Source organism: Dioszegia hungarica (genome assembly GCF_025882075.1).
Source record: "Dioszegia hungarica strain PDD-24b-2 chromosome Unknown MKK02contig_16, whole genome shotgun sequence".
Lineage (NCBI taxonomy): Eukaryota > Fungi > Basidiomycota > Tremellomycetes > Tremellales > Bulleribasidiaceae > Dioszegia > Dioszegia hungarica.
The window spans coordinates 280,166-306,650 of record NW_026515773.1 but is presented as its reverse complement, the minus strand read 5'-3'; the positions used below and the strand labels follow the sequence as shown (position 1 = coordinate 306,650).

General features: G+C 57.3%; 9 protein-coding genes across 9 annotated transcripts; 7 read left to right on the top strand and 2 right to left on the bottom strand.

Moving 5' to 3' along the window:
* Positions 1-178: 178 nt before the first annotated feature.
* MKK02DRAFT_18204 (P-loop containing nucleoside triphosphate hydrolase protein) lies at positions 179-3,388 on the top strand (the record flags this gene model as incomplete). The annotated part of the gene is made up of 12 exons (XM_053085908.1): positions 179-555; positions 617-691; positions 738-1,192; positions 1,242-1,572; positions 1,627-1,720; positions 1,775-1,982; positions 2,035-2,150; positions 2,205-2,393; positions 2,443-2,562; positions 2,618-2,836; positions 2,885-3,198; positions 3,256-3,388. The coding sequence occupies 12 exons, from the start codon at positions 179-181 to the stop codon at positions 3,386-3,388; spliced, it is 2,631 nt and encodes an 876-aa protein (XP_052943326.1).
* A 794-nt stretch (positions 3,389-4,182) lies between these two features.
* Positions 4,183-5,375, top strand: MKK02DRAFT_17151 (macrophage activating glycoprotein; the record flags this gene model as incomplete). The annotated part of the gene is made up of 4 exons (XM_053085740.1): positions 4,183-4,351; positions 4,401-4,638; positions 4,683-4,805; positions 4,850-5,375. 4 exons carry the CDS (start codon positions 4,183-4,185, stop codon positions 5,373-5,375), a joined length of 1,056 nt encoding a protein of 351 aa, XP_052943325.1.
* Positions 5,376-5,976: 601 nt separating this feature from the next.
* On the top strand, positions 5,977-11,396 carry MKK02DRAFT_28364 (putative regulation of transcription from Pol II promoter-related protein; the record flags this gene model as incomplete). The annotated part of the gene is made up of 8 exons (XM_053087539.1): positions 5,977-6,276; positions 6,328-7,018; positions 7,069-7,690; positions 7,751-7,962; positions 8,017-8,123; positions 8,169-10,604; positions 10,670-10,822; positions 10,875-11,396. 8 exons carry the CDS (start codon positions 5,977-5,979, stop codon positions 11,394-11,396), a joined length of 5,043 nt encoding a protein of 1,680 aa, XP_052943324.1.
* Positions 11,397-11,604: 208 nt separating this feature from the next.
* Positions 11,605-12,976, bottom strand: MKK02DRAFT_38202 (uncharacterized protein; the record flags this gene model as incomplete). The annotated part of the gene is made up of 7 exons (XM_053089987.1): positions 11,605-11,627; positions 11,677-11,884; positions 11,934-11,971; positions 12,023-12,200; positions 12,251-12,567; positions 12,618-12,781; positions 12,834-12,976. 7 exons carry the CDS (start codon positions 12,974-12,976, stop codon positions 11,605-11,607), a joined length of 1,071 nt encoding a protein of 356 aa, XP_052943323.1.
* A 364-nt stretch (positions 12,977-13,340) lies between these two features.
* MKK02DRAFT_28362 (uncharacterized protein) lies at positions 13,341-15,083 on the top strand (the record flags this gene model as incomplete). Its single annotated transcript, XM_053087538.1, has 3 exons — positions 13,341-14,444; positions 14,491-14,634; positions 14,685-15,083. 3 exons carry the CDS (start codon positions 13,341-13,343, stop codon positions 15,081-15,083), a joined length of 1,647 nt encoding a protein of 548 aa, XP_052943322.1.
* Positions 15,084-15,748: 665 nt separating this feature from the next.
* MKK02DRAFT_18036 (Bromodomain-containing protein) lies at positions 15,749-18,214 on the top strand (the record flags this gene model as incomplete). The annotated part of the gene is made up of 8 exons (XM_053085882.1): positions 15,749-16,077; positions 16,131-16,170; positions 16,218-16,359; positions 16,410-16,456; positions 16,491-16,828; positions 16,875-16,983; positions 17,030-17,158; positions 17,255-18,214. 8 exons carry the CDS (start codon positions 15,749-15,751, stop codon positions 18,212-18,214), a joined length of 2,094 nt encoding a protein of 697 aa, XP_052943321.1.
* A 1,582-nt stretch (positions 18,215-19,796) lies between these two features.
* On the top strand, positions 19,797-20,511 carry MKK02DRAFT_28360 (uncharacterized protein; the record flags this gene model as incomplete). Its single annotated transcript, XM_053087537.1, has 4 exons — positions 19,797-19,971; positions 20,013-20,069; positions 20,095-20,159; positions 20,197-20,511. The coding sequence occupies 4 exons, from the start codon at positions 19,797-19,799 to the stop codon at positions 20,509-20,511; spliced, it is 612 nt and encodes a 203-aa protein (XP_052943320.1).
* Positions 20,512-21,811: 1,300 nt separating this feature from the next.
* Positions 21,812-22,911, bottom strand: MKK02DRAFT_38198 (putative carboxymethylenebutenolidase; the record flags this gene model as incomplete). Its single annotated transcript, XM_053089986.1, has 6 exons — positions 21,812-21,988; positions 22,043-22,223; positions 22,286-22,335; positions 22,382-22,390; positions 22,439-22,528; positions 22,594-22,911. 6 exons carry the CDS (start codon positions 22,909-22,911, stop codon positions 21,812-21,814), a joined length of 825 nt encoding a protein of 274 aa, XP_052943319.1.
* A 391-nt stretch (positions 22,912-23,302) lies between these two features.
* MKK02DRAFT_34518 (topoisomerase II-associated protein PAT1) lies at positions 23,303-26,172 on the top strand (the record flags this gene model as incomplete). Its single annotated transcript, XM_053088959.1, has 8 exons — positions 23,303-23,546; positions 23,592-23,759; positions 23,808-24,761; positions 24,810-25,140; positions 25,188-25,545; positions 25,596-25,708; positions 25,766-26,096; positions 26,146-26,172. The coding sequence occupies 8 exons, from the start codon at positions 23,303-23,305 to the stop codon at positions 26,170-26,172; spliced, it is 2,526 nt and encodes an 841-aa protein (XP_052943318.1).
* Positions 26,173-26,485: the final 313 nt, after the last annotated feature.

Genomic DNA, 26,485 nt, shown 5'->3' with positions numbered 1-26,485 from the left:
TTGCCGAGCCAAAGAGACCTCGAATTGGAGACCCCACACCGGCGATCTCCGCCTCTCGCCACCCTCCGTGACTCAAGAGGTGCTTCAGCCCCTCTAACTTCCCTGCATCCTTACCTCTCTCCACTCCGCCTACATATAACCCGCAGAGGCCTCCTCAGCCTCTCTCGTCCGCCCAGCCATGTCCCGCTCCCCGTCCTTAGCCTCTTCTCTCGACTTTGCCCAGTCCTCGGGCGGATCAGGCTCAGAAGAAGAGTACACCCCCGTCCGCCGTAAAGCGCCCACAGCGCGCAAAGCCCCTGCAGCAACAGCGGGAAAGAAGGGCAAGAAGGAAAAGGCAGCGGCAGGACCGCTCAAGATCAACCTCTCGGCCTTGCGGCGGGCGCAGGCGGTGACTTCTGCCCATCCGGCGGAGGGGCCGATAGAGGATGATGAGGAATTTGGGGAGGGGGAGTTTGCGGATGGGTTGATTGGGGCCAGAGGGGTGGATTTGTCGGGATTAGAATTGAAGGCGGATCATGCGGCGAGACCGCTCTGGGTCGACGAGCATGGGAATATGTATGCTTTTCCTCCTCCTCAACTGCCAAGGTGGGAAAGTGGACAAGTGCTGACTAAGAAGTATCCTGGAAGCGTTCGCTGCGTTCGCACAACAAGCACAGGAGTTTCTTATCGCCATTGCTGAGCCTGTGTCCAGGTTGGTCATCCTCCCTAGCCTGGTAGACTGGTGTACTAACAGCCAGACCATCCCTGATCCACGAGTACAAAATCTCCAAACCCTCTCTCCACGCCGCCATGTCGGTCGGGCTCGAAACCAAGGATATCATCGAAGTCCTCTCTCGCCTCTCCAAGACTCCCCTCCCTCAGCGCCTGATCTCCCGTATAGAAGACTGGACCTCATCGTACGGAAAGATCCGCCTCGTCCTCAAGCATAACCGGTATCATCTTGAATCAACCGTACCGGACTTCCTGCGGACGTTGTTGAACGATGAAGTCATCGGGCCGTGTCGGATCGTCAGGGCCGAAGGGGAGGAGACTGGGGACGGAGGGTTGATGCGGGGGAACGTCCCAAGACGGGACTTTGCGATTGAGGGGACAGACGAGGCGAGGCGGCGGAAAGAGGGGGAAGGGCCGGGCGTGCCGCAGAGAGGGAGGGAGAGGGATGATGTGATTGGTGCAGTCATCGGGATTGAAGAGAGTGAGCTTGAGAGTACAGCTGAGTCCCATGTACATAAGCTGACCAACAGATGACGAGATTGACGAGGACGATGCCGTCCACTCGTTCGAAGTCTCCGCCGAGAAGATGGAAGATGTCCGCCGTCGATGTAAAGATATCGATCTCCCCGCATTAGAGGAGTACGACTTCCGGAACGATACCCAGAACCCAAACCTCGATATCCAGCTCAAACCGATGACGGTCATCAGACCGTATCAGGAGACGAGTCTCGCCAAGATGTTTGGAAATGGACGCGCGAGGAGTGGGATTATTGTACTGCCGTGTGGAGCGGGAAAGACGTTGGTGGGTATTACGGCGGCGTGTACGATCAAGAAGAGCGCTCTGGTTCTGTGTACTTCTGCGTGAGTTCGACGGCACGGACCAATTGTTAACTGCCGAGAGCTCATCCATTGCAGAGTGTCGGTGGCGCAGTGGAAGCAGCAGTTCCTGCACTTTTCGAATATATCAGAAAGGCAGATCTGCACCTTCACGCAGGGCGATAAGGAAGTAGTAAGCTACCTCATACTGCATTCTCCTACGAAGCAGTACAGCTGATAATGCCAGTTCTCCGGCCCCGCAGGAGTCGTCATCTCCACCTACTCGATGATCGCACATACCGGCAAAAGAGCACACGATGCCGAAAAGGTCATGCAGTTCCTGCGGTCCAGGGAATGGGGTTTCTTGCTGCTGGATGAGGTCCATGTCGTCCCTGCCGAGATGTTCCGGAAGTGTGTCAATGGTTTCAAGGTGCATGCCAAGTTGGGTCTGACAGGTAAGCTAAGGGGCTCCGTTCCATTCGTAAAGTAGCACAGCTCACGCAACAGCGACACTTGTACGTGAGGACGATAAGATTTCTGATTTGGGATACTTGATCGGTCCGAAGCTGTACGAGGCGAACTGGATGGATCTGGCCAAGAATGGTCATATCGCTACTGTACAGGTAAGCTCGACATTCCCCTTCCATGACTAGGGGCTGTTAAGCTGACTCACCCAGTGCGCAGAAGTATGGTGTCCCATGACGCCCGAGTTCTACGCCGAGTACCTGCGCACCAAATCCCGAAAACGGATCCTCCTCCACGCACTCAATCCGAACAAGTTCCAAGCGTGTCAATATTTGATACATTATCACGAGAGCCGAGGGGACAAGATTATCGTCTTCTCAGATAATGTGTTTGCGCTCGAGGTGAGCTACGAGGCTCGCGATTGTGGTCTGGCCCCAGCTGATCTTGTAGGCGTATGCGAAGAAGCTGGGGAAGAGTTATATTCACGGTGGAACGCCTGAAGGGGAGAGATTGAGGATCTTATCCCGCTTCCAGCATGATCCTCAGCTCAACACCATCTTCCTCTCCAAGGTCAGCTGAGTGATGCCCTGCATATGCACGAGAGGGGCTGAAGCTGATGATGTAGGTTGGAGATACCTCGATCGATCTGCCTGAAGCAACCTGCCTGATCCAGATCTCGTCCCATTTCGGCTCTCGACGACAGGAAGCACAACGACTTGGCCGAATCCTTCGAGCAAAGCGGCGAAACGATGATGGTTTCAACGCGTTCTTCTACTCGCTCGTCTCGAAGGATACGCAGGAGATGTGGTATTCGTCTAAACGGCAGGGATTCTTGATTGACCAAGTGAGCTGAACTGGTCGCAGATCAGCCGGGCGTCAGCTGATCAGGCAGGGTTACGCCTTCAAGGTCATCACCGAGCTGCATGGTCTCGACCAACTCCCCGATCTCGTCTTCCCGACAAAAGCACAGCAAATTTCGCTCCTCGAAGAAGTCCTGAACGCCTCGGGAGAGATGGAAGAGACAGCCGACCACTATTCCAAATTCACCGGCGGGAAGCACCAGCACAAGGCGAGCAAAGGTCCTGGGAGGGGATTGGGGGCTACGGCCGACAGCGGTGTGCAGCCTGCTCAGCGGTTCAACGCGCGTCTGGAGGAATTGAGTGGGGGGCATAATCTGAGCTATAGGGAACAGAACAAGAGTGTCAAGTGAGTACAGGTCTCAGGTTCGGCTAGAGAAGAGAAGGATTGGGCTGATGAGTATAGTCGGGAGATGTTGAGGGAGGATCGGGCGAATAAGAAGAATGGGACGAGTGGGCAAGGGGGGTCGCATGCTGTTTTCAAAAAGAGAAGGGTGGAGGTCAGTGCGGCGAAGAAGAGGGCTGCTGAGGGGTCGTAGGTGATCAGTTTAGTATGTTGTATCTCTGAGGTTACGTGCTCTGTGAGCAGATGTATCTGTATGGGTTGTACTGCTAGCCCACGGCTGCCCACCGCGAGCTACCCACGGAAGTGAAGGATGGTTACAGGCGGTGGAGGCAAGCTGTGCAGCGTTACGATGCTTTACGATAGCGTTACCTCACCCCTCCTGCTATTAATAGCTTCCGCTGTTTCCCCGGTTCTCTGTAGACTATTTTGAGACTGGGCGCGTCGACTTTTCAAACATTGCAACACCACCCAACAAGATCAAGATCAGCGAAAGACACACGAGATGGGTGGCAAGGCGATGTATATAAAGGAGAGAGTCAGCCTGCTTCTCCCCATCTATCACCTTTACCTTCTCACTCTTTCGACCTCGACATCGACCTCGACATTGACATCCTCTTGACTCGACTCCCTTACGACCCACTTCGGATCTATTAAAAGGTATTTGTCTGCCCCACACTCTCTGTTACCCTAAGTTGAAAGGGGGTCTGAGCGCGTCGCAAAGTCGCAGTCACCTCCATATAAGATCGGACGCTGTGTTGTGCCCCTTCCCATCTCCTGTTTTCCCTTCCTGCTCTTGACTACCACATCCACATCCACACTCTGTCAGCTAGCTTGCCTGGATCCAATCACACCGAACAAAAGCTGACTCGCCAGTTAACCTACAAAATCACGACGATCACAATGTCCCTCTACACCCTTTCCGCTTCCCTCCTCGCCCTCCTCGCCGTCGCCCCCGCGGCACAGGCGCAGGTCACCGCTACCGGCACCATGGGTGTCACCAACCCTCCCCGGGCCACCATGGGCACCGCAATCAACCAGACCAGTATGGCACGTCTCGCGTCCCTCAACTCGATCAATGACTGGTGTGTCTTTGCGCCCCCAGAGCCCAACTCGGTCATTGGTGACACCGAGGAGTTTGAGGTCGCTTGGTGCATGCGTAAGCTTCCGTCGAGTGTTGTGGCGTTGCGGACTCCGCTGATTTGTAGAACCCCGTAACAACGCCCGTGTCATCCCGGACGGAACCATCACGGCCGCCCACTTTGTCAAGACCCCTCTCTACTGGCAGATCCAGGGCTTCGGTGACCTCACCAAGCTCAACATCCAGGCCGGCGACCAGGGAGGAGAGCTCGACCCCCACGGTGCTACCGGTAACGGTAACCCTGTCGGCGGAAACGTGACCACCAACGCTACCGGTCAGGATGTCAGCTACGAGGAGTGGATGAAGTAAGTTTGCTGTTGAGGACAACAAGGCCCGTGCTGACTATCAGCTACATGTCCGCCACCCAGTTCTGTCTCCGTATCTGTATCGCCCAGAACTCGACCTACTCGGCTGCTATCGAGTGCCAGCACACCATCGACCTTCTCGGTTGCCAGTGGGTGATGCCCGGAGAGTAAGTCTTGCAGTATCAGCCATATGAATTCGGCTGACCATCAGCTACACCGACAACTCGTTCACCGAGTGTGACGCCGACGCTGCCTACCCCCCTGGTGTCTACCCCCAGGCCAACGGCTCCACGTCGACCTTTGCCCAGCGTTACACCGGTACCTACACCCAGGGCGGATCCATCGGTCTCTTCACCATCGGCCAGACTGTCACTCCCCAGACCCCTTACTCCACCCCCGCTTCTTCCAACTGCAAGACATACACCTCGATCGGTAACGGTATTGCTTCGCTCGCCGGTGCTGCCGTCTCCACGAGCCGCGCTTCCGGCTCCAGCAGCATGTCTGGCTCTGCCTCCATGTCGGGCTCCATGTCGTCCATGTCTGGCTCGGCTTCATCCCGCTCCGGCTCGGCCTCCGTTTCGGGCGCGTCCAACTCGGCCGCTTCCGCCGTCGCTAGCGCTAGCAAGTCCGGCTCGGGCGCCATGTCTGGTTATGCCGGCGCCAACTACGGACCCGTCATGGCCGTGGGCTTCAGCGTGTTCGCCGTCATGGCCGGTGCGGGTGCCATCCTTCTTTAAGCGGAGGGCGAAAAGGGGCTCCTTGATGATAGTAACGCGGGAAGGGATGCGCGTAGACACGAGTGTGCATATGACCGCGACGCCTCGTAGCTGTTAGATAGCGCTATGGACAATGTTTGCTTAGCTTCCCCCGCTGCACCAGTGCGCTTGACCCCGTACCAGCTGCAGCATCTTCGATGACGACCTGCCGTAATGGCCCAGCGCCACTGACACAGCTTCGCACACTTTGGCCCGCATGGTATGCAAGAGAGTACCTCAAGCTTGCACCTCTCTCTGTGCCTCAGCGTTCCACAGACAGTGCCTTCGCTGACGCTATCGTCCTTGTCCTCCCACCAAAGAACATCCATATCGAGCCCCACCATACCTCGCCAGACCACCCTGAAACCCCCGCTTTGAACCCCCCTTTGACTTTCCCCTCCGCCAACCTTGTCCCCGGGCGACACCGCCTTTCTCAACCATGTTCAAAAAACGTCAATCACAGTCACACGTCTCTCCTCTGCCATCCCCAGCAGCCACTCTTCCGTCCCCGGGCTCGCAGTATCAACAAGGCCCACCCACGTTCCAACGCCCACAGCAGCACCAGCAGCAGGAGGGCGGAAGGATGCCAATGCCTCCTCAACCTTATCGGCAGTCATCTGCCTCATCCATCCCGCCGTCCGCTTATGGGCAGAATGGATCTATGAGGAGCCGGCAGTCGATGCAGCCTGGAGGGTCAGAGGAGGAATTGCAGGCGGGTCCGCAGTATGGTGCTGGGCAAGGTAACGGTAATGGGTATGCCGGACCGCCGGTGGAGCGAGTCACGAGCAGTAAAGGGAGCGAGAAGGAGGGAAAGCGGAAGTCTGGTTTGTTTGGATTTGGGCGGAAGAAGGAAGATAAAAAGGAGAAGGAGCAGGAGCTCAAGGTGAGTTGGGAGATCAACGAGGCAAGTCAAGGGGCGGAGCTGACGAGCCAGAGTAACGCGGTCCGGCCATCGTTCAACGTACAGCGGACGGAGAGCTTCACGCCTTCCCCGCCAGGTGGATACCCGCAGCAGGGACGAGTAACGTCCAACCCTATGCCCAGGCAGAACGGGGGTGACTTTGGACCTGCAGCTGGCAATATGCCCAAAAGCCAGAGTATGGGCTTCTCTCATCAGCAACAACAGCGAGGCGCGCCAGAGCCGAACGCCTATCGCGGTAACCTCGCTGGTTATCCCGAAGAGCAAGCTCAGCCCGACTACGGCCAAGGCCGACCTCAAGGTCTCCCCAAGTCCTCGTCGATGCCGCTGGACAAGGCCACCCCTCCCCTCCCGCCTTCGAATCATTCCCCACTCCCCGGCTCTCCCTCCATGGTCGCACAAGGACAGCCGCATCGCGGCAGTCCGCTCACGGGGGAACAAGACCGCCCGGTCCGCGATCGAACCGTCTCGGCCGGTTCTGGGCGGGGCGTCCCACCGGGGGGTCAGCCAGAGTGGATGAAGGAGTTTGCGCCGGTGGTGGAGCTTATCGGAATGCAGCCGCAAAAGACGTATGTCGCCAGTCCGCCGGAGTTGGAGATGATTTTGGCGAGGACGAGCGCTGGGGGACAGCCAAAGCAGGGTCAGCCGGGCAGCGCGAGTAACGACTGGGATGCGGTGTGGTTGCAGCTTTCTGGGATCTCGCTATGTGAGTGGCTACTTGGGATGTATCTTCTCGAACCCCAGCTGATACCCCAGCAATGTGGTCGATGAAGGAGACCCGTGCAGCGGCGGCCAAGGGAGACAAGGTCCCACCAACCTACTTCAACGTCACCGACTCGTCGCTCGAGCTCCTCGCTCCTCTCCCTCCTCCACCACACCGCCCAAACTCGCACCCACATCATCACGTCTTTTCACTGAACACAGCCGGCTCCAACCGGCTCCTCTTCTCCTGTCCCACCGACGGCGATATCGCGCGCTGGACAACCGGTCTCCGACTCGCCGCTTGGGAGCGCGCCCGCCTCGAAGAGATCTATACCGGCCACCTCATCAAATCCGGAGGGAAAGAGCCTCGGATGGACCTGCAAAAGGGAAGAATGGACGGGTGGGTCCGAGTGAGGATCATGGGCGGAACAGAGTGGAAGCGACTATGGGCGGTGTTGAGTACGCCTACGCCCCCTCCGGAGCCGGAAGAGGACAAAAAGGCGAAGCGTAAGAGCTTCTTCGGGCTGGGCGGGGGCGGAGGCAGCAGTAAAGAGGAGGAAGCGGTCATTCAGGAGCCTAATACGGGCCAGCCTATGGCGAGCTTTTATCCCGAACCGAGGACGGCAAAGAATCGGGCGATGGCACCTGTTCTGACCATCTCGAATGTTACCCAGGCGTAAGTCGGCTCATACGTTCCGAGTCGTCTACGGGCGGGGGATTTATAGCTGATCGATAGGTATGCGGTTTTCCCAGAACGACTCGAAGTCATGTCTCAGTCGAACCTGATGAAGGTCGTCGGGAGGATCGGCGGCGAGCTGGTCGCTATCGAGGGCCGACTTCGAGAATCTGGCTGGGCACTTATCATGCCCGACTCTGCAGAGAGCGGGACTGCTAGTCCGCCCGTGACGGCTCAGACACCGCTAGCGAATATGATGAAATGGGTCACGGGTGAGTGTTGTTCAGCTATTCAGCCCTGATGGAAAAATCAAGCTGATGATGCAGGCGTCCATGATGTCTTTGGCCTATACGGTAGACCGGGGAGATATAGCTGGGACGAGAAGGATCCGAAGAGTCTGTTCTTTGCGTATCCTAGGGGTCCGGAACGGAATGTGAGTCGATCGAGGTGTAGCGACAGAGATTGAGCTGATGCATAGCGCTTGTTCCTCGATATTGACTTCGCCCTCGATACCGACTATCGCCTAAGCAATCTCCCCCAGATCCGTTCACAATTCACCTCCATCCTCAGCAAGAAGGGTCTCCCACGCTCTCAGTCGCAGACGCAACTTCGACCACGTACCGGCCGACCCGAGGACGTCTACGCGGATGACAACGACGCCACCCCGCCTGCTAGGCAGAACAGCGGTGACTTCCGCCTTCCGCCTCTCTCCTTTGACCAGCATAACGGGAACGGTAGTCCACATCTCTCAGACCACTCGATCCCGCGTTCCTTGTCGCCCATTACGGAACGGACGGACCCGTCTCGCAACAACTCGCAGCGCACGACCGACACGGACCGCCAATTTAGCGGCGCGTCCTCGGCTCGTCAGGCTAGCGGCTCGTCTGCTCGTCAAGCGAGCGGGTCGAGCAAGTTGCTCCCTGCGCAAGAAGAGCGGGAGGGCCTGGAGACGATCACGGATGCCGACTCTTCGGGCCGGAGAACGGGCGAGCCGCGATACGCCAGTCCAGTGCCCGAGGCGGCGCCGGTCCCTGCAGCGACGGGGCCTGTTGCAGGCGGGCCTACCCATGTCGCATCTCCTCAGGGGATGAGCGCCATCTCTCAAAAGACGTTCGACTCGCACGCGACGGGCGACTCGATCTACTCGCAGAGTACGGGTGTGACGCCAACCCCTGCCCGGAGCGTTCCTGTCAGTCCGTTACTCCCCAATGCGGCGTTACCAATGACAGCTGGGACAGTCGCATCAGCAGCAGCTCCGCCTGCTGCGCTCAATCGCGAGGCTGCAGCGCCAGCACCAGAGACGAAAGCTGCTCCGGCTGAAAAGAGACCCATCAGTCCACCTCTTGCTCCGCCTATCGGGATGGTCCTGCCCCTTCAGACCACAGCTGGATCGGCGGCTGGCTCGGACAATGGGGACCGGTCGATCCACTCACCTACGCCCCGGCGCGTCGCGTCGACCGAGTTCAAGCAGGACAAGCTGGTCACGCACCAAGAACAGCCGGCTGCGCAGTACCTCATGAACGTCGTCGAGGAGCCGGTGTCGACTTCTCCTCCGGGCCGGAACACTCCACTCGCAGCGAGCGAGGGCAGGGAGAAGGTCCGACCGACTATCATTACGGACTTCTCCCCGCCCAAACCCGCCGCTGGTGCTGGGTCGGGTCTTGCCCCTGGAGCGGTGGGAGCGGCCTGTAAAACCCACGAGCCTTTAGGACGGAAACCGTCTGGCGCGCGCGCACCCCCGCCGAAGAAGCTGAGCGGGAGGTCGTCCACACTCGGCTCGGTAGATGATGTCGAATCGCCGCCAGTGCCGCCTTTACCTGCCACCGCCACTTCCTCCGGCGGGCACAGCCATGAGCGGACCGGGACATTCGACGACATAGGCGAGGATGCGTCGGCGTACCTTGCCTATGCAGATCAGCCGCCAAGTGCTGTTCCACTGCCTCAGGTGCCGGCTCAGAACTCCACTCAGGCAGAGGAGCCGCACCGGTCTTCCTTCGCTCCCTCGAAAGCCGCTGCGGATCGCCGTGCTAAGGCCGAGGCGGCGGCAGTGGAAAGTCAACAAGCCCGGAATCTGCCTGGAGGTGGGAAGCGGGGAGCTCCCGGACAAGGCGGGAAGACGTGGAGCGACGACGATGAGGATGAGGATGACGACGAGGTGGACGAGCCGGAGGAGTCGCCGGTCAAGGAGATGGGCGGACGGGGTCAGCCAAGTACCGGTGAGATGGGCATGCCTCAGCGCGGGTCCACGTATGGCCTGGATCAGCAGTCTGGCGCCTATCCAAACAATACGGGTAGTATTGGCCGGAACGGGCTGCGAGCTCTGCCGCCTGTTCCCCGGCCACAGGATCACCGGTCGTCTCAGCCCCAACAGGGCGGAAGTTACATGTCGAACGGGAACGGCAATGGTGGTAACGACTTTGCCCATCCCTCGTTCCCGGAGCGACCGCGGTCTCGCTCGCCTGCGCCAAATCAGTACCCTCAGCAGCCGCAGCAGCCCCGCGGTGTATCCCAGCGATACGATTCCACTACCCCTCCTCCCGGTATCCCCAACGTCGCCCCGCCCGCCTCCCGCCAAACCATCTGGAACGCCAACTTCGCCGCCGGGCACGGCATGCCCTCTGAGCGATCTACAAACAAGTTTGTCGAGGTGGAAGAGCCCCAAGCACGCCTCACGCAGGCATTTGCCCCGCACGGTCTCCTCCAGGCTGGAATGCAGGACAAGGAGGACCGGTCTGCGAAGAAGCAAGAAGAGCTCGCAAGGGAGATGGGAAGCAGTTTGGTTAATGTGCCCAGCAAGCCGCCGCCGCCTTCTGCGGGGTTGCTGGGTGCTGTAGCGCAGCATGAGAAGGAACGGAGGAATGCGGGTGGGATCGGAGCGACATTGACGGATCGGGAGAGGGAGAAGAGACTTGCGGTGAGTATCGATGCTTTTAAAAAGGTTGAGGGTTGAAAGCTGATGTGCTGTAGGAGGATAGGCAGCGGGAGATTGAAAAGCTGCAAAGACAGCAGGCGGAGCATATGCGCCAGTTCCAGGACTTTGGGCAAGGCGGGCAACAGGGCGGATATGGTGGGTATGGAATGGGAATGCCTCAGATGGGTATGGGCATGGGGATGCCGCCTATGGGCTTCAATGTGAGCTGCATCGGTTCCTCTACTCTCTGGGATCACAAGCTGACCTTCATAGCCATACCAGGGCGGGTTCAACCCCTACGCGCAGCAACAAGCGATGTACGCCGCTCAAATGGCCTATCAAAACGCCATGATGATGTCTGCTGCCGGCTCTCAAGCTGGGGGTGCGCAGTCTCCTGATCGACCTGCTTCCCCCGTGGGTGGTGGTGGAAGTCAATACGGCGGCCACGGACCCGGCTCGCCTTTCCCCCAGATGCCGTATGGATGGGGCGGGATGCCGGGTATGCCGTGGATGTCCCCTCAACCGACCGGAAGTCCGCATATGATGGGCGGAGGAATGGGCGGGATGGGTGGCATGAGCTCCTTCCCGTCCATGGGGTCCTTTGCGGGCGGCGGCGGCGGAGGAGGAGGCGAGAACTACTTGCACCCGGGACAGGGCTATGGACAGGGCGGAAACGGGCAAAGCACGCCAAGAGAGGATCGGAGCAGCCGGGAGAGCTTCCGCGGGGATATGAATGGGAGGGATCGCAGTGAGGATAGAAGGGGAGGCGGAGGAGGCGGTACCCCTGCGAATTGAGAGAGAAGATAAGGGAGCGAGCGATCTATATTGGACATTGATATCGGAAGCTAGCAGTATATACGGAATGTGCGGGAAATGCAAATAATGGGTGATATGCGTCGCATCGCTCCCTCCAATCCTCATCTCTGGGACGTCCTGCTTCATGCATCATGGTTCCTATTCCATGCGGACGACTATCTTCCCCTTTGCTCTTCCGCTCTCAAGCTTAGCGAAAGCCTCCTTCGAGCGCTATCATGTCAGCTCCGTCGTCCGGGAAAAGTTACAGAACCTAGCAGACTCACCTCGAAATCAAATACCTCGTCAACAAGCACCTCCTTGGCATGCTCCAGGAACGCCGGGACAGTCTCCATCATCCTCCGTTCAGGCACAGAGAGGTAGAATTGATATCGCTTGTTGGCGAACCATGGGCGGAGGGGGAACCATGAGGGGATATAAGGGTTCAGCGAGCCTCGAATGCCACGGAGCGTTTGGCGGCCGACATGCATCTTTAAGTGAGCCTAGTTCTTGGTCGCGCTTGGTTCAAAGATGGCTTACGATGGCTGAGCCGAGCTGCATGGGTTCGTGAGGTGGTACTACATGATCAGCTACGAGCCTGCAGGTGACGTATGAGGGAGAAGACGAACAGTCTCCGGAAATGGACACGTAGACCCCCAATTCGGGATGCTTGGGATCTTCCAGGAGGAGCTGGTCCATGTACGGGATGGCGTCGGTCCCTCCCACACAGTCCAGTACGACCGCAAATGGGGCATACTTTGAAGTTGTTGCCTTCTTCCCAACATTCTCCGTCCGGTAATCGATGGTCTAATTCGTCAGCCGACGCCAAGCAGCAACTCGACGATGTGGGAGCTCACCTCGTCCGCTCCAAGCTTCTTGACCATCTCATCGCTGCTCTTACTACACGTAGTGACCACATTGAGTCCCATCGCTTTGGCCAGCTGGATCGCCTGTGTCCCCGCCCCGCCCGATCCTCCCAAGATAAGCACGCTCCTCTTCCCCTTCTCCTGCTCGGTAGGCTTGAAGGGCAGGTGGCCAATGTTGACGAGACAGCCGTACACCGTCATATACACCAAAGGTATCGCGGCGGCTTGCTCCCATGACAGGCCAGCCGGCTTGCGGGTCATGGCTGTCGAAGAGGAAACGGCGACATATCTCTGCATACTGCCAGATGCTGCGGCGTAAGCGGAGGAAATGGTGCTTTCAAGCGGAACTTAGGCTTACCTGCACTTCGTACAATCCGCCCAAAGACCTCTTCGCCTTCCGTCCACTCCCCTGCGCCACTCCCGACCGAATGTACGACACCCGCAAAATCAAAGCAAGGCACGCTTGGCTCGCCATACGGTCTGGCGCCCATCCCTCGGCGGATGTACGCAGGGAAGCTTGCCCTAAATTGTAAGCTCACTATATGCAGAGGTCATCACGCTAGTGTCAACTGACAGTTTGTAGTCGATGGGATTGAGCGAGATGGCCTTGACGCGGACGACAATCTCCTCGCTCGCCGGCGTGGGAATGGGCCCTTCGACCTTCTCGAGTGTCTCGCTGAGCATGCCCTGCCGGGTGTACTGCCATGACTGGTTCATCTTGATGCTATAGTAATCTTCGTTGCCGGGTTGATGGTCGAAAGGGAGTGGATCCGCTTTTTGGATAGTCGAGAAGAGGTAAGCAACCTGGAGATGTAAGCAATTGCACAACCTGAGTATGGGCGGTGGACTGCGGTGGAAGATTCTCGGTCGGGGTTCTTTGCGGTGATCTTCTTCGGGTTGGAAATGACGCAATCTCGGACGAGGAATGTGGAGTTGTGTTGCCACGTGGACGACTCTCTGCGCCGCATAGATAGACCTGTTTTGGCCCATTCAGAGTTCTGGTCTATGCCCTTTATCATCAGCTGGCATACAAAGCGCTAGCGAGGCTCGTGCTCACGGTCCGCTTCCACCGCTCGCGGAAATGGGCGTCACGGGTGCTTTCCAGACCGCGCGGTCTACGGTCGTACGGGTATCCCGTCGCGTCGCGCCGCACGCCCAGCGACTCGTCCGCTTCTCCCTCCACCGCCCCTTCCTCGCCTTCTTCATCTACTCTGGCATCTCCCTCTTCCTCGCCATACAGTACTTCCATTGGTGCGAACATACCGGAAACGGGCGCTGGTACTATAATTGGGCGCTCACCAAGACCCCCGCGTCCCTAGTGCGTTTCATACCCAAGGGCGACTGGGGAGAGCCTACAGACCCCCCGAGATGGGTGCCGGAAATATATGATAGTCGGTGGATGGGTGACTGGGAGGTGCCGCCACTATCAAGACCGGTGTGGAGGCGGGAGGACGAGATCTGGGGGAGTCATGCTGTTTCCGAGGGCGGAGCTGGTGCCAGCTCACATGCCGTGGGCTCGCCCTCGCCCGAGGACCAGAAGGGGGAGAGCGAGTCGAGTGGATCTCAGGAGGAGAGCCAAGGTGGCACGGCGCCATTGGCCTCTGCGGCGGACGTCAAGGAGCCTGGGGACCAAGGGCAAGGTCTCACTATGGCGCAAATGGCGGAGGAACAGCGGTTAGATGACTTGGGCGATCTTCCCAAGCTTTTACCCAACGACAAGGCGACGAGCGATGACCCTCCCCAAGCCATCAGAATACGGGCTCCCGTACCACGTACCGACTCCCTCCCTACTGCCCACCCACACACCCTTTCCCGCCGCCTCAAATCCCCCGCCATCATCAAATTCCACGTCTTCTCCACTGCCGTCTCAGAGAAATCATACGCAAAGCGCCAACTCATCCGCCGCCTATCACCCATGTACCAAATACCGCCAGAGTATCGCCACCTGGTGGATATCAAGTTCGTTATGGGGTACAATTACCTTGATACCTGGGGTCCGCCCTTGAACGAGACGATGGAGAGTAAGATCAGAGAGGAGGAAAGGGAGTATGGGGATATTCTGAGGTTGCCGGGACTGTGGAGAGGGGAGAATCTGCGAGATGGGAAGATATTGCAGTGGATTAGGGATGTTGGGGAGGGGAAAGATGGGAGAGACGCATGGTATCTGTTCAAAGTGGACGACGACGTGAGTGGATGAGATCGTGGTGAAAGGTCTATAGCTGATACAGCAGGCTGTCATCAACTTGCCAAAGCTACTGGACCTGCTTTTGTCTATCGACATCCACGAGCCGACCTATCTTGGAACCTCGCTTAACCGCTGGCCATCATATCACAATCACTTTACCGGAATGCTCACTGGCTTCAATTACGGTCTCGTGAGTGGTTCGGTCACCATATCATTCATTGTGCCTGAGCTGAAGAGCAGTACAAAACCCTCTCCCAAGGCATCAGCAAGATGAAGGAGGTAGACGTCCAAGCAGCATGGGATGACGACGTCCTCACAGGCGAGATCATGTACTCCCTCCCACCCGCTCCTCGCTGCCGCCACTCACCCGATCTGCCTGAATGTGACCCACATAGAGTCCCCGAATACGGCTGGATGCCACTCCCGGAGAATCCTGACCCACGGACAGCACTAAACCGGTACGACTTTGAACGGCGGGCAGGCGATCCAGCGTGGGTAGGGACGAAGGGGGATCTGGGGATGCATGGGTGGTGGTTCAAGTTTCCGGAGTATTGGGAGAAGGAATGGGCAAGGGTGTTGAAGGGATTAGTATGGGAACCGCCAGCCTGGTTAGGCAAGTATGCGGACTTGGATGCATAACTAGCTGTCTCTTGAGATGAGCCTTCGTAAGCTTATGTGCGCTGGGGTGCAGGTGGGAAGAACTCTTAGATTGGCAGTATATATAAATTTTAAATTCACTTTGATCACCGGAATCAGGCTCCTCAACTCTCTCTTCACCTCCGCAACGAGGTGAAGACAGACTGAGGAGCCCTGGGGGGTTGAGAGGTTTATCCCGCCTCAACCTTTTGCCCCAGGTTCAAGCCCGGTGAGAGCCAAAGGAAGGGGAGTCTGAGACCAACTTTTTGATGCGGGGCCTGTTCAGGGTTCGGGATGCGAGCGAGTATACTGCGTACAGCACACTGATACATACTCTTAGTCCAGGCTACCCGAAGTATCACAGGCCTCTCTTCAATCCATCGTTCCTGCCGTTTCAAGATGTTTCACGACCAAAACGAGCGCACGGGCGGAGGACAGCGCGGAGATCAAGGAATCCCCATGGGCACTCTAAATGGTCCCGCCACGTGTTGTTTCCTCTCTCGGCGCGTACAGCGCGACTGGGAAGAGGAGGTATGCTATCCAGCCACCCATCGCATTCATATACCCGCAGCAGTGACCTGTATATACTATAGAAATCACCTCAAATCATCCTCGGAGGCAGCGTAGAATAGCCGAAACCGCATCATCGCGCAATCCAACTATAAATCATGGCGGAATCGACTTTGAAACCTGAATCGACCGCGGACGCGCCTGTCAACAAAGACAATTCGAATTCGGACACCGCGCCTGACGACACCACCGACCAAGCGGCAAACGCAGCGGACGCACCCAATGAGCGACCAGGGAAGAAGCGGCGCCTCGGCGTAGACCCCTCTTTGATCATCTCGGATGGCAGGTCCAAGCGACGGCGCACACCCACTCCAGAGCCAGAGGAGGCTGCGGGGAAGGAGGAAGTGAATGATCCGAAAGACAGAGTGAGGGCGCAAGCTCTGGGTCGGGATATATACAATGAGATCATGAACAGTGTGAAGGATGGGTGAGTGGTTACATAGACACTGTGAGCGATGTGAGCGTGAGCTGATCAGGTAGAGAGAGTATGGCGGAGCCGTTTATCAAACTCCCGTCCAAGGTGAGCTCCCACCTCGTCATGGGCGAGACGATGCGCTGACGGTCCAGAAACATTTCCCAGACTATTATGAGACCATCAAGCATCCGATGTGCCTGGATGATGTCCGTCAAAAGCTGGACAAGCAGGAGTACGAGACCTTGAAGGAAGTGACGGCGGATATCGGTCAGATCTTCATCAATGCCAAGCGATGTACGTAGACTCCATTCGTTCTACGCCCCTTGATTGCCGCTGATCGTCAGACAACACCAAAGACTCGCATATCTTCCTGCTCGCGAAGAAGCTACACGTGAGTTCCTTCCCGTGCATTCGCTCATAATTAGAAAACTACCCGAACCTTCTACAACAAAGCTACAACGCCCAATGTCAAGCCTGCCGAATCGGAAGATGAGGCCGGTCCCTCCTCAGCTTCACGCCCCACCAAGCCCCGTCGCTCAGGATCAGCCGTCAAGGCGGACCATCAACCTTCAGCGTCCGCAAACGGCGATGAAGAGGACCACGACATGGGCGGTCCGTCGAATGCCAGCATGGACGGCGAGTCTACAGGGTTGGGGAACAGCAGAATGGGCAAGAAGCGAGGTGGCTATATGAAAGATGGACCGACAGTATACAAGCTGGTCAAGCCTATCCTCCTTAATATCAGGGCTGCGCGGTCAAAGGAGTAAGCATTTTCATATGGGCTCCCATGTGTCAAGCTGATCAAGCAGTGGAGCCGACAGAGAAATAGCTGCGATATTCGAGAAGCTGCCAGATAAGAACGATCTGCCAGACTACTATAATGCAATCAAGGCGCCAATATCCCTTACCGAGATCGATGTGAGTTACCGTGTCAAAGACCGTTTGACCCTCGCTCATCCGGCAGGAACGGATAGCGGGCAGGAAATACGCCAGTTGCGAGGAGTTTTACGAGCAAGTGGAGCTCATGTGCTCGAATGCCATGCAGTACAACGAGGACGAGAGTGATGTGTTCCGAGACGCTCAGCAAATCATGGTGAGTCCCTCCATCAACGTCTCGGTCGGGACTGACATGCAGGGCATACTTGAGCAGGGTAAGGCCGAGATCCACAACCGGAAATTGGCCAACGAGCGTTTATCCCAATCCCAGGCGGCTGCGCCAAAGAAGTCGCGACCCAAACCCTCGCTGCCTGGACCTGTTCCACCCGGACCCACCCCCTCCCGTGTTGAGAACGGCCGTCCTCTCGGCCAACTATCCCCCTATCCCGGGCTCAACGGAACCCCCGTCTACTCCTCCTCTGCTACCATCCAGCCCTCAGCCTCGCCGGCACCACGTCCCTCTTACCTCGCCCCTCTCCCTCCCGGCGTCGTGAACGAGGATATCGTCGCCCGCCTCAACCAGTACCCGATGCACGAGCAAGCGGGGTGGGCTAATACACTCACCACGGCGGGGATGAACCATTATCGCCAGATCTTGGCCACCCAGGAGGCGCGCAAGCGGACCCTCGCCGGCCAACCAGCCCCCACATTGATCGACACAGCGCAAACGGCCCGGAGCGGAGGCGGCGGGAGTGCCACTCTCAGCATCACCCAACCCTTCAACCTTGGTTACCGCGCAAAGCCCCCGCAACCCATGATCAAGCATATCGACTGCGCCTTTGACTCGCCAATTCCCATCGCCGAGGGCGGAGGCAAGGAACGGCATACCATCCGCCTCCATAATCTTCGGGGCGTCGTCATGCACGCGTTGATCATCGGGGCGGAGGCGGCCGAGGTGGAGATCACAGCTACTCTGGCTGCGGAACCCATACCGGACATCTCGGCGGCGACTTCGGAGACCACGCCGGCTCCGGTGAATCCACCAAGAGAAGTCAAGCTGAAGGTCAATGGGAATCCGGCGAATATGGGGAAGCCGGTGTATGCGGACTCGGAGGGAGGGGACATAGGGGACGAGGGAGATGCGAAGCCAGTGGGGATGCGCTGGCAGATCCCCATTGCGCATAGCAGGCTGGAGACGAGGCTGGACGTGATGTACGTGAGTGACGGGAAGGCGACGGAGCAGTGTGCGGTCTATATAAATAGGCAATTTTAAGGGATGCTAGTATGCCAATCTTTGTAAATCCTATGCAGCAAGGTGCCCATGCTGATCATACTGACAGGTGTGATGAGGCCGATGAGATGATCTATGGCCGGATCTGGCCGTCTCGACCTCACGCTATCAGTCAGTCAGTCCTTTGTGGTGGAGAACAGCACGACTTCTTTTCTTACTGGCCTTATCATGACCCGGAGGATGAGACAGTGCCCCGACTCTACACTGACCGAGACATATCCGAAGCTGATAAGGGGGCTTACTTCCAGATATGGCCTGCTGATCGAAGGTCGGGCAGATAGCACTCATGCACCTGTGCTATAAGAGCTGCATGGCCGGCGAGGTGTACCTTTCCGCAGATTATCCACCACCGCCCCTAGTACCACACTCACTCCCGACATCGATCAGATCATCACATCCTCTCCATCATAATGAGTCAGAATACAGATCCAGCTGACGGCTCCGGAACCTCTTCGTTCGCCCAGGCTACCCGCGGCGAGCTGATTCTCGGGTTGGAGTACCTGGTACTCACTCCCGTCAGGTCTCATGCGCCCTCTGCGGCGTCCCTCACAGTCACAAGCAGCGGCACGGATTCGCAGGCAGGCGGTGGCACTTCGGCGAAACCTGTCGAGGAGGGGGCTCCGGAGCAGAGCAGGCAGGATGGCAAATAGGTCGGCCTGATGTCCTTATGTCTCTTCGAGATGCGCTCAACACACGGTTGGCGCACGAGTATGCGTCTTGCTGTTTTGTATCTAATCCAGGCCGTATATTGTCAGTTGACCCGCATCTGTGAGGCAGACTTTCTGATGTACTATTATAGTATGAGATGGGGCTTGACAATCTCAGGTACCTACCAGACGTCGGGATCGAATGAGCGCCAGCACTCGGCTGGAGTTTACACTAATCTCCCCTTGGGATCAGCTACTTATTTCCACCCGAGGAACAGGATTGTGGCGAAAGGTCCCTGCTGAATCCAGCTGAGGCTCAGAGGTGGCGGTAGGTCCACGCTGGATAGCACAGGGGTGCCGGATGAAAGGAAAGACACTCGCACGCTGTGAGGTGTGTCAGCTATAGAATCTCCGCCGGGCTCGGGGGTAGTGATGCCTCGATCTGCTACGAGCGGAATCGACGGTCATACGAGACTGCGAGTCGCCTGTACATTACCTTCGTACTCACATCAAGCGCGACTGCAAGGTCCATCAGGACTCATCGACCGCTGGTGTAGTCGCTGACCAGCAAAGTAAGACTCCCATCAAGCTCAGGGCCGCTGCATGGCGTTCACTGCGGTAGCCGCCACAAGAGACAATTTTCGCAGCCCGTTTGTCCTTATCGCTGCGAGGGTGGCGGCGTAACGAGTCGATGGCTATGGCTGAAACACCATTTATGCTAGATTGCGTGTCACCACAAAGGATGCCTTCATTGGGGATGTCAGGCCGCGGTGGGGAGGTCAGGGGCAGCGCGATCCGCAGGTGACATGGGTTGATATAAGGAGCGCCCCCTCCCCCCTTATTTCAATTTTCCCTACAACATTTGCCACTCACACAAACCGTTTGTTTCGACCCTTTCGTACCCTTGCTCATAAACCATGTCCGTATCATATTACACCATTACCATATCGCCGGGTGGCAGGCTCAAGCTTGCTCTATGGACGAGCGCCGGCGTGCATGTGGGGGGAAACGATCTGACGCGGGGGCTAGACGACACGCAATACCTGTCCTACATCGAGCAATTCGCCCGGCTGAGCTCAGAGAGAGGAGCTGGTGAGCCGGAGATCACAACGATCCGGATACTGAACAGCCAGGGAGGAAGCACTACTGGCAACGGAACGCAGACGGGAGGTCAAGACAAATGAGTCCAGGTCAACAGTCTGCGCTAGAGCATAGCTCTTCACGCCGTCCCCTCTGCCGGCCTTTTGATGATTGAGTTATTCTACCCCGCATGCAGCCGCGTACATTCAGATCTAGTTGCCGACCTCTGATAGAAAGCTGCTACATTTCTTGAATGGCAGTGGCGTTGGCGCTCAGATGTTCGCTTACCCTGCGTGCTCAACAGATTCGCCATACTGCTCGCTGCTCGCTGAGGGCCAGCTGCTCGAAAGCGCTAGAGCTCGAGCCCTTGAAAGCATCGCACAAGCTCTGACACTGGGGGGCACGATCTGTCATGGCACGATCTGTCATGTGTGGCGAAGTCATCGTCGCGAGTGCCGTGCTGTCCCGCCTCGAACGATGTTCTCCAATACTTTCACCCTCGGACCCAATACCATGTATAAAGCAGATATCGATAGCGGGTCTGCAGCATAGGCGAGGCTACTAAATAAAATCCATTGACCCAGGAGGTAATTGGTCACTTACGACTGTGAACATATGCTACGCCTGATAGCCCCGCCTCTATCAACGAGTTGCTAGGTCTCTCCTTATGTATCAAGTCCTCACTGGGTGTCAGCAGAGTCACACCAAGTCAATGTCGGAAGGGAATCGAGGCGGTGGAAGATGGGTGAAGAGTAGAGGCGGGTGGCGCAAAGGCCCAGCTTACTTCACTATACCGGGTCCGGAAAGCCTCACATCACCGACCTGCTTACGTGTATACGTGTAGAGCAGGATCCCGCGTATACAGAATACACTGGAAATGTCGTCTCCTCGAAACGTGGCCACACAAAGGGAAATGGCATGAAAGGTTGCGGGTCATCCTTCATGCTTTGCAGCCAGCGGCCCGAGCTGGCGGGGTCTTGGGAATGCTCGGGCCGCTTTCTGGCTTTGTTCTTCACACCCACCAGCAGCACGTTTGCGCTCATATCCTCATTCACCTATCTGACTACCGCTCACGCCCACGCTCACCATCACTCACACTCTATCTACATCACCCACCATGTCCCCCCACCCAACCATTGTTGAGTCGGCGCTGTCTGACGCAACCGTTGCGGAGAGTGGTGAGGAGCTTCACTACGCCCAAGACCCGTCCACCCACGCTTCCAGTGCCTGGATATTCCACAAAAGCGGTCAGTACACTCTCGTCTTCACGAAAGGTGCCTCGTCACAGTAAGAGCTGTCCTTGTGCATCGACGAGGCCGTCGCGCGATACAAGTCTTCCGCTCCTATCAAGTGTTGGAGTAGCTAGATTTCGCTCTACATTTAGCTTCCGTTAGTTTCACCTTTGTAGCCGGTTTCATAGTAGCTATACTCTTCAGATGCATCTATACCGCATTTCAACATCAAGGACGGCGCCATTCGCCGCGGGATCGCAACAGACGACGGAACCGGCGAGGAAATGTTCCGCTTCCTCCAGGGACGTGGTACGTCAATCAAGGACATTCACTCCCAGGCCATACGTGCGTTCACGGAGGCACCTGTCGACAATCACGGGGTGGAGGCAAAGAAGAAGGACGAAGCTGAGTCGAATGAAGAGTCCGAAGCATCCACACCGGCTGTCTAGCGCGATCATCGAGGGCGGCGACGCGGAGTGCATCTTTTGTGTAGCCGATCAGTATTCAGTATGCATCTTCTCATGAATTACCGTAGTTGATCGAGAAGTTGGCTCGAGTCAACGTCTCAACCCAGTGATTTAGCAGTATCAATTCAGGACAGTGCGTAAAGATGATAGCATCTAGCAGACATGCTCCAGCTTGGCCTGACCCCCCTTCACCGGTCCCAGATCCCTCGCCACCAGCCTGTTGAATTGCTCCATCATTATAGCGAACAGTGACCGGGAAAGTGCTGCGTCCCAGCGACCTTTTGAGGATTCGTCTCGAATGAACGCATGTTGCGCCTGGACCTCCATGAACTGACGGAATCAGCTGTGCATCTTGCTCAACTCTGGGCTGCGGTAGAGACTCACCGTACATGTGACGCCCGCATCGTCTAGCGTCTCTCGAATTAGTGTCCGGGCCTTCCTATCGACGTGGGTGTCCTGCTTTCCGAATACGAGCGTGATTTCGCCCTTTCCGGACAGATCACCATTCTTGATCTTGATTAGTGTATCGTCCGACTGACCAGCGCCCAAAGTTGCGGAGTGTACGCTGGGAGTCAGTAATCACGTCGGTGTCGCCTACTTGAGGCCTCGAGATGAGGCATAGCTCACTCTGTCGCGAAGTAGCCGAAGGTCGCCTGAATCCTAGGGTCGAATGCGCACTACAGCTCAGCGTGCGCTCGACGCCTGACTGAGACGCTAGCTTACTCTCAGGGCCTACGGACATGAGCTATATCCAAGTAGACGTGTGCAGATGGGACGTACCAAATGTCCACCTAAGCACATCCCGGTTGATGCTATTCTCCCAGTGCAGTTCTCCAGCGACATCAAGAGGTCCACCGACAGGGTAGCATCCTGCCCATCAGCCATATCCCTGACATCGACATCTAAAAGTCCTGCTTCTGACCGCCTGAACATACCTCATCATACGCCTCTACAGTCTTCTCCGCCTTATACCGGTTCCCCCTATCCGTCCCCTCCGTATCATACGGGATAGCCTCCGGCCCCTCAAACTCATGGAACGAGCTCGGCAGCGCCACAATATACCCCTCGGAGGCGATGTTGCTCGCAAAGCGCTCAACGGGACCGGTGACCTGGTAGATCTCGGAGAAGACGACACAGCCTGGGAACTTGGCTTGCGGGTAGGAAGGCAGCGAGGGCTCAATGATGTAGATCCGAATGGTCCCTGGCTTGCCGGACTTGGTGGGCACGTCCCGGTACGACGTCTTGATGAGCATTGTGATGGATGAGCCTGGTGTATTGGCGGATGATATGAGGAGTTGCAAGATGGCAACGCTGTTCTCGACGTGTGGAGGCCAAGTGGAGGGGAGCTTGGGAACCGTCTTGGAGCACTCATTTCTGACCCTGTTCACATGTCCTTTTGTCTGATATTCCAGCCATAGAGATGAGCGCTGTCTCTGATGAGATCCTCTCTATTGCTTGGTATTCCATGCATATGGGAAGAAGCAACAGCTACCCTTGAACCTTTCTGGGCGCTGAGCAGCTAGCGCTTTCTGGACCTACGCACGGATATCGCTGAAACTGCTTCCGCCACACTCACTACCAAAGCCACCCAACTCGCCGTCGATATCGTCTCCTCTGTTCTCACTTCTGCAGCCTACAGCAACAATGTCGGGCTTCTTCGGCTTCGACACAGCTCTCCCAGAGAGACAACAGCCCGCGCAACCCCAGAATCAAGGATTTGGCGGATTTGCAGGTCTCGGAGGCGGGAATGATCAAACTGCATTCAGTTTGGGCGGGGCCGGCGAGGAAGAGGATCTGGCAGTGTACAATTGGGGAGAGCAGACGGGGAGCCTGATGGAGGATGGGGATCTGGCGAATGATGAGACTTTTGGTGATGTGGGACCGATGAGTAAGCCATTAGCACTGTACGAGCGGGACCGCTGCTGAACGACAGACAACAACTTTCAGTTCTCATCCCAGCCCTCGGCACCGCCAGTGTCGAAGCCCAAGACTGGTAGAGGGCCGATAGCGTCCACGCAATCGAGATACAAGCCCAAGGTCGCGGCCGACCCTTTTGCATTCTCGGAGGATGATTTCTATTCGCCTAGGAAAGCTGCTAGCAGTATGTTCTACCCTCAATGGGATCCTGCTCGCAAGCTGATTCTTCCAGAACCTATCAAGCCTCCTGCGGCCACCCCTCCCCTTCCTCGAACCCACTCCTCATCGAAGCCTCAGAGCGTCACTGCCCCCGCTCCCCCTTCATCCATCGAGTCGCTCTGGGGTAACCCGGTCGCTCCAGCTTCCACGCTATGGGGCGCCTCACCAGCTTCATCCACCAGGCCATCAGGCCCTGCGGCGCAGAATGCCCCGGCTACGACCTCCCAGCCTCCGCCCATGGGTCAGATCAAGACCCTCGCGGAGATCGAGGAGGAGATGTCCCGTATGGCCCTTCCCGACCAGCCACGGCAACACCAAATGCTCTCGATGGATGAGATCGAGAAGCAGATGATGGCTTCGATGGAGGCTGCACCTGCTCCTTCCGCACCTCCACCCCTGGCGAACGTCGTCCAGCCCACAGCTCCGCCAGCGAGGGAGTTGACGCCTCCGCAGATCAACCTCGCCGGATCCGGCTACGCGTCCCAGCAGGCTCTGCTGGACAGCATGTTCCCCGAACTCGGCGCAAACGTCGCTCCCGGCGCCACTGCATCCTTCCCTGGCGGCGAAGAGGACCGGCCTCGTCAGTCGCCCGAAGAGCAGGCTCGGTTGCATGCGATGCACGAGCGGATCAAGGACAAGATCGAGAGCATGAGCCGGTACAACCACCTCATGGGTAACTCGGACAAGGACTTTATCACTCGTATCCAGCTTTCACAGCTCGCTACCGCCGACCCCTACGCATCGGACTTTTACGCTCAGGTCTTCTCGGCGCTGCGGAGGAGGCAAGAGGCCCAGGCTCAGCCTGGGGAGAACCCCAGCGTGGTCCAGGTTACGGCGGGTGCGGCGTTCGGTGTGTCGGGACCGGCGAACAGGTTCGGCAAGATGGGCGCGGCGACGATGTCCAAGTTGAATGGGCAGGTCAAGAAGCTGGTGGAGAATAGGTTGAACCACCACAAGTCGAATAACGGTGGGTCCTGCCGGATCACGAAACAGACCAGCGAAGCTGATTGTTTAGCGGCTCTTCAGGGTGCTCTCGGCAAGATTTCGCGCGGTGGTGTCGCTGCTCCTCGACCAGTCCTCGCGGTACCGACTTCTGGTAACAGGGAGTCTCGCCCGACCAGCATCCTCAACGACCAGTCCGGTATCCGCCGATCAGCCCTCACCAAGAAGCAAGTCCTCTTCGCGCTGGAGGAGCTGTACGATTCTGTGCTGGAGCTGGAGCAGATGCGGAGGGAGATGCCGCCGCCTACCGCAATGGAGGAGATTGATAGGTGGAACGACCGATGCGGGATGAAGGTAGAGGAGATCTGGAGGAGGTTGATGGTGATGGAGCCTTTGGATGTCAGGTGAGCTGAATACGGGCCCGATTTCCATTTCTCAGCTGACTCTGCAGTAATCCACACCCCTTTATCTCCCTCATGAACCCCGTCAAGGGTCAACGCCTCTTCCCCCGACTCTTGCGCCACCTGCCTCACCAGCAAGCCCTCACCCTCTTGACCCTCATCATCGCCACCTATCCCCAGCTCGACGTCGTCGCCAGGGCACCTCCACCGCCCGTGTCCGATACATCGCTTCTCACCAAGGCGGACCGGATGGACCGCGCCAAGCGGGAGGTCGAGACCGACAGCTTCTTGCATTGCGTTGTGCCTGGGCTGGATATTCTCATTCAGCGCTGTGGGCTGGGGCTTATCGCTGGGTTGTTGGGTATTTCGGCTCAGCGGATGGAAGTGTGGCGCGTGGCTTGCACAAGGGTGAGCTCAATACATCGGACCTAATGTTCGAACGGGAGCTAATGGACTAGCCTGGTGTTGCTCTCTTCACTGCTCTCCTCTCCCGAGCGCAAAGTGTTTTACGCCCGGATCCTGCCAATCCTCAGAGCGCCCCGCCGCCCGATGCTGGCGAAGTGGACCAATGGTAAGCTTCCCGCTTCATATCCTCCTAGCAAACGGGCACAACAGCTGACACCACCAGGAACAAGATCTACGCCTACTTCCTCTCCATCCTCCTCCCGCACCTATCCGACCTCTTCCCCTCCTCCCTCGTCCAGCGCAACGCCTTCGGTCCCGGCGCATACCTCATGACTACCAACGACACATCCGACGAGATGGAGCGTCGAGATGCGGAAGTATGGGGCTTTACTGCCGCGCTCGCTGTCAATGCGCCAGAAGAGGAGCAGGCCAACTTGGTTGGTGCGTTGAGAGAGAAGATTCTGCATACTGTGCAGTCGAGCCGAGCGCCGGGGGTGAGTGCGGAGGCGAGGGATAGGAAGTTGAGGAATGTCAACATGTTCTTGCATGGCCTGGTGAGCTCTCTGGGTCGACTGTAGCGAGAAGATAAAGCTTACATGATAGGGTCTCGATGCGTCCATGATTGAGTGATACGAAACATGAGCTACGAAGTCATCTGCGACAGCATTCAGTCACTATCCATATATACCGTTCTGGACGTATGAATCATGAGTTGCGTGCTACATGACGGCGTACTACTACCCACATGGACTTTCTATGGCAATGAAGTGCCACACTGGTGCGGGAAAGGTGAAACTGCCACATTCGGCTATTTTCGGTGTCTCAAGCTGAAACACAGACAAGGAAGCTAAAGGCAATCCCAAGGGGAGGTGTCGTGTTTCGAGCCTTGTCTAAAGGGGACTTTGGGTTGTTGTCCTTGACGACGAGCCCTACCGCCCTCGTG